Genomic DNA, 12,680 nt, shown 5'->3' on the forward strand with positions numbered 1-12,680 from the left:
AGGTGGAGGTGAATGACGAAAGCACTCCCGCGGGGAAAAGTTCGGCATGCCTCCGCCGCCAGGACGCGCTAGCAGGCGAAGCACGGGACGACGCGTTCATGCCCTCCATTTACAGGCAGAAGCCCATTCCACCAGCGTCGAACCGCATTACGACATGCAGGCGCGCCCAAATGTCCAAATGGCGACAGAAAGGATTTGTCCAGGATTCGGATGAGGACGAAGAAGAATCTCAGCTCGAGAGCCAGGGTTCTAGGCTAAATGGTGGCTTGAGTAGACGCGTCGAGCGCGTCGAAGATGACATCAACGAGGTCAAGCAAGCTGAGGAGACAAGGCACCCCGTGAAAAAGGATGGAGAAGGCTCTGAAGGTTACTTTGCTGCTGATGGCAACACTGAAAGAATATGTCTACAAGAAAAGAGGATAACATCGCCCACGAAACACAATTCACCTAAGCGTCCCACGCCCTCGCCATTTACGCCGTCGTCAACGTACAACCCAAGACCTCAACCGTCAGAGAGTCCAGATCCGCTCCAAGGCTCTCCAACGCCAAAAGCTCTACGGACTACCCGAGCTCAGCCATCTCAACACCGCCCTGAATCGCCAACCCGCCCGCACAGCTCGATAGCGTCCATTCCTCCGCTTTTCGATGAACATGAGCCACCATTCCAAACTGCTCAAAGCTCAAACAAACTGCAACAAGCAGCTCCTGCAGAACACCCGAAGGGACGTACTGGGGCTTCGAATATATTGAATGAGTTTGGTATTGCGCCTTTGTCAGATAACTCTGAAGATGATGAGCTTTCCGATCCACCCACAGACTTGGAGTCACCTCCACCGGCGTTCATCAGGCCTCATAGACGGACAGCAGTGCAAGTTGTCATTCCATCTTCAACGGCTTTACAGCGGCATCTCGTGGAAGAAAGGGCAAGGCGTGACTTTCGTCAGCGGAAACCCATTCAGCTGCATCCTTATGCACTGGAGGGTGAGATGTACCGGAGGGAGGTCCAGAGCAGAGGTCTCCAGCCAGTACGAAGAGAACGATCGCGCTCGCCTCAAGGTCACCGAAAGCAGCAAAATGATGAATCGCAAGAACAAGACTTCAATCCTGACGAGAACCCTACGAGTAGCCCCCCAGAGGTGGAGATACCAGTCTCTAGTCCCAATGCCCCGCAGCTAGAGAAAGATGGAAATGCCAGAGGTTCAGGACATCAGCATGCTTTCAAGCCCATCAGACGCCCTCCTTCCACACAACTTCGCCATCCTCATGCAGCGAAACGGAGGAAGCCCAATATTCCATCTACACAGGATGTTGTGCCACCGACAAGCATATTCGAAAATTCTGGGCTGCAACGCGACATTTGGTCGATACCCCCTAATTCTCCTCCTTACTCGAGTAGTCCACCGCATGCGAACGCTTCAGCCCGCCGTCCAGGTGTGCTGCATGCGACGACGCCAGCCCCCAACTTGCCAACTCCCTCTACCTCATCAATCATGCAAGATGACCCACGTCCATTGTTGGAATCTGACTCTGATACTGTACCGCGCAGTACTCAAAGACCTAGTAGTGGGCTTCGTCGACCAATAAGAGTAGTACCGACAGACAGTTCGTCTTCCGCGGCAAGTTCTGCCAGCGAGGCAGAGCAGGGCGACAGCGAGTTACGAAATGTGAGCAGAAAGATTAAGGGGGTTTTACCAGCTTCCTGGCTACGATTCGACCGGCAGACTCAAGAACGACGGAAGGCTCAGCAACGTGAGCGAGACAGGATGCGTGCGAATATTGCTTTGTCCCCTGAGCGCAGCACACCAGTGCGCGGAGTTGCCCAAAAAATCACAAAACCACTGGGTCGGCCCCCGTTGCCATCAGTTCCCAATGCTTCTTCCAAAGATCCAGTCGTTATATCAGATGAGTCGGAGGATGAACTAAGGGCTCCTTTCTCGCGCCCCATCAAGGATGCCCAGAACCCTGTAACTAATGCCTCGGCATTAGCTAAGATATTTGACAGCCGCTACGCTGATGATGACAATCTGTCAGATATGGAGCATGACCGTTTGCATCTACCTACACTCGGAGGGACTGGCCCCAAGCGAAAGAGACAGAGTAAGCTGACCGACGCCTTTGGCAAAGCAAAGAAGATGAAATCTTCAGCCTATGCCGGACGACCCTCTGGCGGTCAGTCTGAGAAAAGAAAACACGGCCATCCTAGGAACTCGCGTCGGCCTGCTCCGCCAGCTATGAGCGTTGTGGACGTTGTTCTGTCGCCATCGAAACGAGCCGCCAATGTACCACAGTTTCTCCGAGTGGCCAGGCGGCAAGCCCTTCAAAGACCGGACCTTGCCCGCCAAAGTCCACGTAACAAACAAATACGACTGCATAATGCTCAGGATACCGAGGAAGCCAACACCGTTCTTGAGCAATGGCAAAAGGGCGCTTTAAAGCCGAAATCAGATATCACTATGCAAGAACGAAGACCTCGCTCTCCCTTGACTAATAGGGCCGACAACCAGCAGTATACAGAGCGAGAATTGGAAATTGATGCAAATTCTGCAAAGGATCTTGATACGCGACCAGAAGCTACAATAGAAGTTCCCCGATTGTGGCAACGTACAAACATGCCTACTGGTCTTCGGGTCTTTCGACGCTCGTCTCCTAGTGAGGTGAAGTCCACTCGTCGAAGTAAAAAAATATTGCAGACCAACAAGCATCACAAAGGTCCAGGGCCCAATGGTACCTTGCCATTCAGAGTTGCACAGCTGGAAGGTGATGAGAATGACTTTGGCCGTGACCACAGGAAAATCGCGTTCGAGAAAGGTTTACTGCATGTCGACCAGCAGTTCAGAAAGCAACTGCCTAATGAGCATCATATTGTCAATCCCCAGTTAGCGCGTTACCTTGCAGACGATGGTGTTGAACCGCCATTGCTCCCTTCTGCGAACGATTCAGGAGAGCGTACAATAGAGGCTTCAAGCAAACCAGAACCTATTACCAAGAAACGTCTCAAACTTAGGGGTCAAGCGCGAAGGATCGATGTGGATGCACGGGAATTCCGTCAGCCAAGCGAGCCAGCAGTTCAGGAAGTGCTCGAAACAATCGATGTTGCCCCAGTACAGGAACCTCATCCAGAGCAAGACCTCCCTGTTCTTCATGGATTGGGACTTTTTGGTGCCCGGTATCCCATCACATTTGACGTGTACTCACTGGCATCTGGGACATACTTCCATGCATCTACTTTGATTGGATCTAATGAGTTTCATCGAGCTCTAAGCATTGGGAAGCCAGAGAGTCGCAATCTTGATGAGACTGCGGGGTATTCTACCGTTACCGACGGAACAAGGTCTGTCAGATGTGGTTCATGGAATGACGAGACGTCTTCGAATCTACATGACCTAGTGAGGAACGTGTCGGCATCCTTGGTAGACCAATCATCTAACCCCGATACATCCACAAACATTCATGTTGGGGAAATGCCGGCAGCTAAAGTAACACGGTCACTCATTACTTACATATCCGATCATCTCAGCTTCCTGGATCCAATCGACCGAAAAGACTTCGTGGCTAAAGCAGTCCGGTTCTGCCAAACGCTCTTCGATGGTGTATTGGCTCCTTTTGATACCGTCGGCGGTCCTGGAACAGAATCTGGCTGGAATATTATGCGCATTGGCACTTATCTACTTGTCATAAGTCTCCAACTCCACCGTATTGCTCAACACTCAGCTGTTGACGAAGGAAGCCGAGTCGAAATCCTAACGCTATTAAAGAATGCCTCAAAGGCTGTGGTCACTCATTTGGTACGACAAGGTATCCCTGAGCTGGGCAATTTTCTCGAACTCAACAAGCGACACTCTGTGCGTGAGAAAGGTGTGCAAGACGGTGAAGTCGTTGTGGAGACCACAGTCGTATGCATACACGTCCTTGAAGAGCTACATATGACAGCTTGGGGATTTTGGGACCTTGCCAGTCAAGAGCTCAGCCCCAGAGTATCTGGTGCCACTCATCTCTCTGCTTTCGAAACAACATGGGCTACACTGTTCACTCTCCTCCCGTTTAACGAAATCGATGTTTTTGGTATCCCACTCAGAAATCGAAGAGAAACCTTCCAGAACGATAATTGGTCATGCATTCGGGATATCCTTCGACGAATATTTGAGCTGTACCCGAGCACGTACAGGAAGCATAGTGCATCACTGAATGATTATGTCCGAGCCAATCTTGCCCGATGCCACCGACTAATGACACACTGGCACTGGAGACGTCCCGAGTTGATGCTCAACGCCGTTGTGGACTTTTTTGGTAAGAACGGTCTTCGAGGTCTTCGACGCGAGGCAAGCGTTGGCTCCTTTCCTTTTCCGGATAATTTTGCTGCTGACCCTTCATTGACTGTTGAGCCGAATGAATACTCCTTCCATATCTCACTGAAGTGCCTTGCTTTGGGTCTGCGCGGTATGAAAGACGTTTACCCTGAGAAAAAGATTCGCAGCTTTGTCTTTCGGTGTTTACCCAACCACGGCCGAGCATATCCAAAAGATCAGCCTCTCGATGAGGAGAGCCTTGCAGCTTTGCGCAATCATCATGACCTGCTATCTGTTCTATACTGGAATGCCCCGCCAGCCTGTCGACCAAAGCTCGAACAAATTCGTGGTCTTGTAAATCACGATAACTCCCACCGCGAGGCTTGCAGATTGAGCGTTCGTGCCTGGGCGAACCTCACTGCTTTCCAATTATCTACCGAAGAGCCATATAAGTCTGCAGAACCCTTCGCACTTTGGCACAAGGATATCATGCACCAAACTTTGAGACAGTACAAACTCGCGAAAATCGAGGCGGATGACTTTCTGAAATCCATTGTTACTGAGGGTTCAACGAACATCTCAGCAGTCATGGTCCGTCAGACAATGGAGAAAAACCAAGAACAGGTCATTGCGACTTTGCGAGATTGTATTGCGGGTATGGGCAAGGCTATCAAATGCGCAAGGGACTTATCCTCTTTGACAAATTTTCTTATCGATTCCGATATCATGCATTTACTTGAGCTTCCTCACCTCGAAGATCGGAGGCTGGTCAACGTCATTCATGATACGCTCAAAGTTCTACAAGAGTATACCAAGTTGCATAAGATTCAGAAGATGCAGTCAAAGAAGGATGTAAGCCAGCAAACCAATGAGGAGAGCCAAGACTACGGCGATTTCCCAGACATGGACGACTTGGATGATCTAGATGATTTGGATTCAGCTCCTCCAGCGAAGCAAGTACAACAGTCTGGTCTCGATTTCATCCAAACACCACTTTGGCACCTGCTTTCGAACGCGTTTGGCGCGGAGAATGCACCAGATGACGTTCTGCTCAAGGATTGTGTCGATACCTGGGTTTGCATTGCTGAAGGCCAGATCGTATCGGGCGAGCGAGCATGGTCTTACTACCTCGATTCGTTCAGCCAGGTGTCATGGAAGCAACTACGTCAGACCGAGCAGACGCGCAAGTTCGGTCCCTACTTCCTGGCTGCTCTCATGGATTGTGACCCTACCGTGTATGAAGAACATCGAAATGACTTCCTCCAGGCTATGATGGTGTGTCTGGTGGAACGGGAAGCTATGCTCCGATTCCAAGATCGACTGCTGCACGCCATCATAAAGACCGATGGTGATCATCCCCTCATGCGGAACCTGCCATTCTTCCGTGATCTCGAAACTGGCGTATGGGATATCAACCCAGACTCCCTTCGCACTCGACGCCTAGCACTTATTTCAAGCATCCTGTCAAACATGCGAGATGACATCTACGCGGTCGAGCATCATGAGCCTGCGCGTGCGCTTGAAGCGAGAAGATTTTACGCCTGCATACTCAAAGACTTCATGACTTCTATGAAGTACAACTACCAGCAGCTCAGTCAGGGTACAACTATCACGGGCGCCTACGTCGAGTTCGTTCAGAAAATCGTTCAGTTCTTGAAGCAATACACAAGCGATATAGTGCCCGTACTACCTTTCTTCACAGACTCGGCCGCTTTCCCTCTACCCGCCGAAGATCCTACTTATGTAATTGCTCGCCTGTGCGGATATGCACCGAAGCTATCAGACTCTGGGAAAGCCAAACAGCTGTCAGTCTTCATGCAAACCGTAGCGCAACAAGCTGCCGCAGACAACCAACAAACATACTTGGTGCACCAGCTCACCACCGCGCTTTGTACCGATCAAGCACCAGCAGCCGACAGAGCGACACTGCGATCCGTACTATTGCAAGCCATCTTCCCAGCATACCTCGAAGAAATGCTCTCATCCAGCACCGCCTTCGCCATCTGCCTCCCAATTTTACAAGCCTTACCACCCACCCTTGACACGATGATCTTTGACCTCCGCATCAATCAACCAGAAAGTCTTGCTTTAATCGCCACCTCCATTGTATCCATATCCAACGCCTTCATCCGCGCTACAGAACAACTAAAAGACAACCGCCACCTCCTGCATCGCCCCTACGTCCTCTCCGCGCTGACCCACATACTCGATGCCATGACATCTATTCTACCGCCATTGGAATATATAATCAGCCGTACCTCCGCTACCATTTCTGCTCCTCCATTCATAACATACATCAATGATCTTATCGCATATACTCTTGCGATTTTTCATAATATGGAGCTCGACAGCGTACCCTCGTACACCGGCGACGCGCACGCTTCGCTGCCGGGTGACCAACACACAGCGCTCCTCGCTTTCTGCCGCCGCAGCTTAGCGGAAAGTATCAAGACGAATTGGAGTGAGAGTGCAGGTGCAATATGGTTCGGCGTTGGCAATGCCCGGCGCGAGGTACTGCTCGATGTGGGGAGCGTGGAGGAAGAAAGAGTAAGGTTGGAAGCATGTGCTATGCGGTTCCGAGGGGTATTTGATGAGTTGTATGGAGTTGGGGATTATCGCAGTGGGTATGAGATGAGTGCGAGGTTGGACGTTTTTGTTTAGCTGGCATGCGAGCGTCTTTGTTTCATGGGATTGTAATGTTTATTTTTTGGATGAATTAGATGAACGTGTTATGTTAACGTGCAACGCTGTCTTCCTGTTTGTGCAAAATCGATATCTCCGGGGAAACGTCACTCGTTTTCGCATTGTCGTTGTCTAGCTCTCATTTCAATTTCTGAACTAGTCATGTCGCATAAAATTAAGATTACCCTGCTCACGTCTGATAAGACTCAATCAAACTCCCATTGCCCGCGTGATTCCGCATTCATGTTGGAAGTTTCCAGCAAGCATGCCTGGTACCCGTACGAATACTTCACGCCTTACTTCTCACAAGCTTCATCGCTCCGCTAGACAAAGTACGCAAAATAATCTTCGAATCTCTGACAAGGGTGCGGACTCAGTGATGCTTCAGCCCGAATTGCTACTTTCACCTTTACCTTCGCCCTCGCCTTCGCCCTCGCCTTCGCCCTCGCCTTCGTCTTCACTCTGGCCTTTGTGTGTATGTTAGCTGCATTCTCTCTAAGGATAGATCAAGACTTACGTGTATTCAACAATGCTTCGTTAGCCTCCTGCGCCCTCCTTTTCGTGTCCATTCGTGCATTGGTTTTTGCAAAGTAGGATGAAGTATCATGTTTGACAGCATATCGGATGGCTTCAATATGTGTCATCTGCGAGGTGAAGGGATCATAACTGTGCATGTCCCAATCATGCGGAACAACAAGCCTTTGAGCACGTTCATTTGCTGTAGATTGATCATCTGTGCTAACTTCGGAAGCGGGCGTCTTCTTCTTATTTTTCTTCTTATTCTTCCTCTTCTTTTTTTTGGGTGTCTCGGCTGAGGCGTGTTCAGACCGGGCGGCAGTCTCCTCAGCAGGTGTGTCTTGAGGAGGAGCTAGAGCGCCAATATTGCCGTCAGGAGCAGAGCGAGCATCAGTTGGTTCGTAAACATCATCTCCAGCTAGGGTTGAAGTGGATGAGTACTGTGAAAGATATTGACGAGGCTTCGTAACTGCTTTAGGAATTATTACATGATGTACCTAGTTTCAGGTGCTTTTAAACCTACTAGACTGATCAGGTTCAGATTTCTTTACAGACGGAGTTGGAATGGCCAGCAATGATGTGGATGGCTTTTTGTCTGATTCTGTTTCGCATTTCGGTTCGTGAGTAGCAGGAGTAGTAGAATCTTTGTGAGAAGGCTTTGCTTCGTCATGAGACTGAGTATTGGGGGAGATGGCTTTTTTTGACACAGAAGTGGAGCTCATTACCTGTGGTGAGAGAATAGACTTAGAATCGAGTTGCCGCTCAGGCTCAGTTGATGAGGCTTGCTCAACTGCTGGATTTTGGACGCTCTCATCTGCCTTATTCACATTCCTCTGATTGTCTTCCGTACCAACGTCAGTAGTCTTCGCCTTAGTTCGGTCTTTGGACTTCTTCGTCTCCTCAGAAGTATGCTTCTCGGTTTTTGCACCAGCTACGTCTACATCAAAGCTCACATCTCCAGCTATGAATGGATTGGCTGAACCCATGGACGTCTCAAGCTCTCGCTGTGGATCTGTGGCAATCTTCACTTTCTTCAAGGATGCAATCTTGTCGGCCTTGGCCTTGGCGACTCGATCAGCCTCCTCCTTCTTCTGCTGCTTCTTCTTGGTCTCTTTTTCCTTCTTTGCTTGTGCCTTATTCTTCGTCGCGAATGGATGAAGGGACTGCATTTGCTGGGCTCCAGCTTTTTTGACTGTGTCAGTTGGAATCGGTTCGACAGGAGCTGTCATGGTTGCGCCCTGTTGTGCAAGAGTAGCTTCTTTGTGTGCTGTGTCTAGAGTTACCTCTTTATCCTGGCTATAGATTTCCCCGGTTTCGGAGGCGTCTGGAATATTTTCAGTGCTTGAAGCTACAGTTTTTGATTTTTCAGGCTCCGAGTACGTCTCTCGAGCAGTATCGGGCTCGCGCTCTTCAGCCATGACTTGGGGTTCGGGCCTGTCTTGTAGTGGGTTCCCCGAGATAATTTGTGAAGGTGGAGCGATTGTACCATGGTCCGTAGTATTTGCTTGGTCCCGGACCTCTGATTTTGGCTCCATTTGCGTGGCTTCAGACTGCACTTCTGGCGCGGAGTCAAAGCTGTTGTTGTTCTTCACTCCAGTATCAGAAGCGTCATCCTCAACCTCATTTCCTGCTCCGGGGGTCGATTTTCTCGTATCGTCACTCTGTAAGATTTGGATTGGCTTTTTTCCGAGATAGGTATCCGTATCAGTGGGTAGGATTGTGGAGTGAGATGTCTTGTCTTTGTTTTGAGCACTATCCAATTGGCTAGACTGCTCAGGTGGTTGTGCAATCGATTCTCGCCCCTCGTCTGCCGCATGACACACCTCTTTGCCGGGATCCGATGGTGAAACAACTTGAAATTCGGTTGAGTGAGTATTTTCGACACTCTGATCATCCGCTCTGCAAGATTCGTCGTCCTTGGTAATGGCTGGAGACATTACATTGACTTCCGGTTCTTCATCGACCTCTGGTTCCTCATGTATGGAAGGCTCCTTCTTGAATGGCGACTCGCGCTTGTTTTTGTTCCTAGCTTTCTTTGCGGGAGACTTTTTTTGGCGTTTTGAATTTTCCGATTCAGGAACACCAGTCTCTGCATGACTGGCGATATCCGATTGTGCAACAGGCTTCTTTGGCAGGCCGCTTCTAGCATCCTGGGGGGAGTACAATACCATATCTCTCGCTTTAACCATTGTATCATCGCTATTGAAGGCAGTACTCCTTTCGCTATGGGGTAGATTGGTCGTAACACGAATATGACTGCTAGCTGCCTGGCTTGCGCGTGAGTAATCAGAGTATACTGTTGGGGGTGACTCTTTCTGATAGAACCGCCGTGGTACTGAGACTGTCGGCCGAACCTCGCAGTTTCGTAGCTGAGGGTCAAATTGATTGATAGTCAGAGCCACCTTTGCATCATCGCATGATGCAAATCTGCATATGTTAGCTAGTTCAGAAGGCTGAGGAACGATCTACTCACGTTGCGAAAGCATGGAAAGGGCCTTTTCCTGCATTGTGTCTTAATGAAATTGCAGTAGGAGTGATTCCGATTGTCTGTTCGAACAGTTGCAGAATCTCGCTTTCGCTGACATCCGGGGGCAGATCTCCAACCCAAAGCTCTTTGACAGTAGCATTGTTAGGGCCAATCCAGGTGTGACCACATCCGGAAACGGTATCGCCTGTGATGTTCGGATCATCCTCTGACTGACGCCGTCTACTATTGATTTCGTTATAGCGTGGGCCTGTTGGAAGCGTATGGCTATGACTACTATGGACTGGACGGCCACTCGAAGTGGACATCTTTCTACCTCGGTGCTGCGGAACTGTGAAACCGTAAGGGCCACCTTTCTTTCCCATGTCACCGTACGCCTGCCCGGCGCTAAACTTGCGGTTGTTACCATTGTACGGGTCATAGAGTTGATTTGCGCCTGAATGGCTGGAACGGCGAGGTATTGGTGCTCGAGGATCTATGCCTTGGGAACCCACATGACCCGAAAAGTGCATATTCGTCATCTCGCCCATCAACATTGGTTGTGGTGCTTGTGGATCGTTGAGATAAGCTGGGTTCATCTGCATTCCTCGTGCGACACCTGGTTGGAAGCCCGTGTGCCCCCGAGACGCTACTGCTGGTTCCATAGTCTGGACAGGATATCCTGGATGAGGCATCATCGGTGGCCCCAGCAAATAGGGATTCATTGTAGGACCTGGAATGATTGGGGCGGGCATCTGCGGACCACCAGCCATTTGGACCGGAATGTACTGAGTCGGTTGTGTTCCAGGCATTCCAACAGGATCCCGCTGCGAATGCGGTCCAGGAACTGTACGACTTCCGTTCTCTACCCAGCCTTGCGGCTGGTTGTATAGCCCAGAACTCAGATTTCGACTACCCTTGGGTCCTTTCGAGACTTGCGCACGTGTATTATGAGACTCCATTGGCGCGTCTATCGTGCGCTCCATGCCGCTGTATCTTGGGTGGCTTTGGAATTCACCTGGCTGTTGCGGCACATAGGGTGTAGCACGTTGGTATGGCGGTTGCAATCTTGACTGATCTGACATACTGAGGGCTGCGGTAGCCGTACGACCGGTCTCATCTGGTAAGTTCTCTTTCAGTTGTGTCAGCCTTTTTGGTCTGAATCATCACTGTTTGTGGCACTTCTTACCGGCTTTCTTGCTGTCGGATTTCGCAACTGCGATGATTGTTGCTTTTGCCTCACCTACATCTTGCTGCGCCCCAACAGAAAGTTGCTGGTTCCGAATTGAATTCAATGCAGCATTGTTGGCCAAGTTGGAGTCGTTCCAGCTGGCAATCAAGATGAAGGCAACATGCCAGAGGAACGCTCGAGGAAAGGAAGTGAGTTCGCCGAAGACAAAGATCTGATCGAGAGCTGTGAGGGGATCATTGAGATCGTACACATTTCCGATATTGATGCCAGTGAAATCAAATCGATCCGGATGTTCTCGAGCCCAGTCCTTAGCAAATTTATCTGCGGCATACAAGGTGTCACGCGCGATGAAGGTAAGCATCTGCTCGCAGAATTGCCTGCCCTCGACAAAGATATCTGCAGCATCCCAGAGATCCTCAACGGTCCAGCGTTGGTTGGGAAATATACACAGGCATTGGTCTTGACCGTAGTTAGCGACTAGTTTGTACGCTCTTCGCAAAGAAGTATACTCACTTTTGTACTTGATCTGCCAGTACCTCGCAGCCTGTACCACAGCTACAGGATCGTTCGTACTGCGCACAACCGTAGGTATAAGGCCTGAGCCTATCAGACGGTGGGGTTGCGTTCCAAGTTCAGTGGAAAAGAAAGCTCGTCGCATGCCTGGCAAAAATCTCGCGTCTCTGTTCGCATGTTGAATAGAATTAACGGAGTCACCCATGTTGGTAACAGTGGCAGTGGTCGTTGCTTGGGACTTGTGCTAGCCGGCTCTAGAACAGCAGACGGGATAGTCGGTTGAGGGTCAGACTCTTACGCGACTGAGAGATGCAGCAAATGATACTGGCTTACGAAGGAAAGGGCGCGCTTGGGTAGATATCTGCGGGGAAACAGCAGTTCCAGTTGAGGAAAGCGCGGCTGCAGTGCAAGATGCAACCTTGGGTCTCGATGAAAATGGAATTGAGAAACGGGTGGTATTAGAGAAGAAGTGGGACTGGTGGGACAAATGTTTATTTACGATTGCTTCAGGTGGAAAAGGCAGGCAGATTCTACGTGCCAAGAACGAGGCAGAGGTGAGGGTGGAAGTGAAGGTGAACAACGCGCCATCACCACACCCCATTGGTCGAATCATGCGCTCCTTAGCATCATGATTTACAGAAAGCAGTTTTTGCCTAACGTAGAGGCGCTTGGTATGCGAAGCAATGAACATGACGAGAGAGAAAGGCTGCACATTTGGAAATGAAGTTGTATGAAGCATGGAACAAACGAGAACTGCTGCACCCATTCTTTGGGAGTAACTAAGAAAGTTTCTTATAAGGCATGTTTTCCATATACAGATATGTGGATTAATCTCTGTTGAGAGATGCAACCACCCGTCGCTTGAAAGCATATCGCGTCAACCATCAAGCGGTCAAGCTATGAGGAGATGAAAGGCCCAGCAGTACCTTTCAGATACTTCTCTCTGCTGAATTTGATATACGACTCATTTTACAGTGTTCTGAGTCGATGCAGTAGGTATAGTGCAGGTCAGTCTACCCTACTCTCC

The 12,680-nt window shown here is 49.9% G+C and overlaps 1 protein-coding gene across 1 annotated transcript; it reads left to right on the forward strand.

Moving 5' to 3' along the window:
* Nucleotides 1–170: 170 nt before the first annotated feature.
* On the forward strand, nucleotides 171–6,947 carry COCVIDRAFT_109803 (hypothetical protein; the record flags this gene model as incomplete). Its single annotated transcript, XM_014697145.1, has 1 exon — nucleotides 171–6,947. The coding sequence occupies one exon, from the start codon at nucleotides 171–173 to the stop codon at nucleotides 6,945–6,947; it is 6,777 nt and encodes a 2,258-aa protein (XP_014552631.1).
* Between the last annotated feature and the right edge of the window lie 5,733 nt (nucleotides 6,948–12,680).

Source organism: Bipolaris victoriae, assembly GCF_000527765.1.
Source record: "Bipolaris victoriae FI3 unplaced genomic scaffold scaffold_105, whole genome shotgun sequence".
Lineage (NCBI taxonomy): Eukaryota > Fungi > Ascomycota > Dothideomycetes > Pleosporales > Pleosporaceae > Bipolaris > Bipolaris victoriae.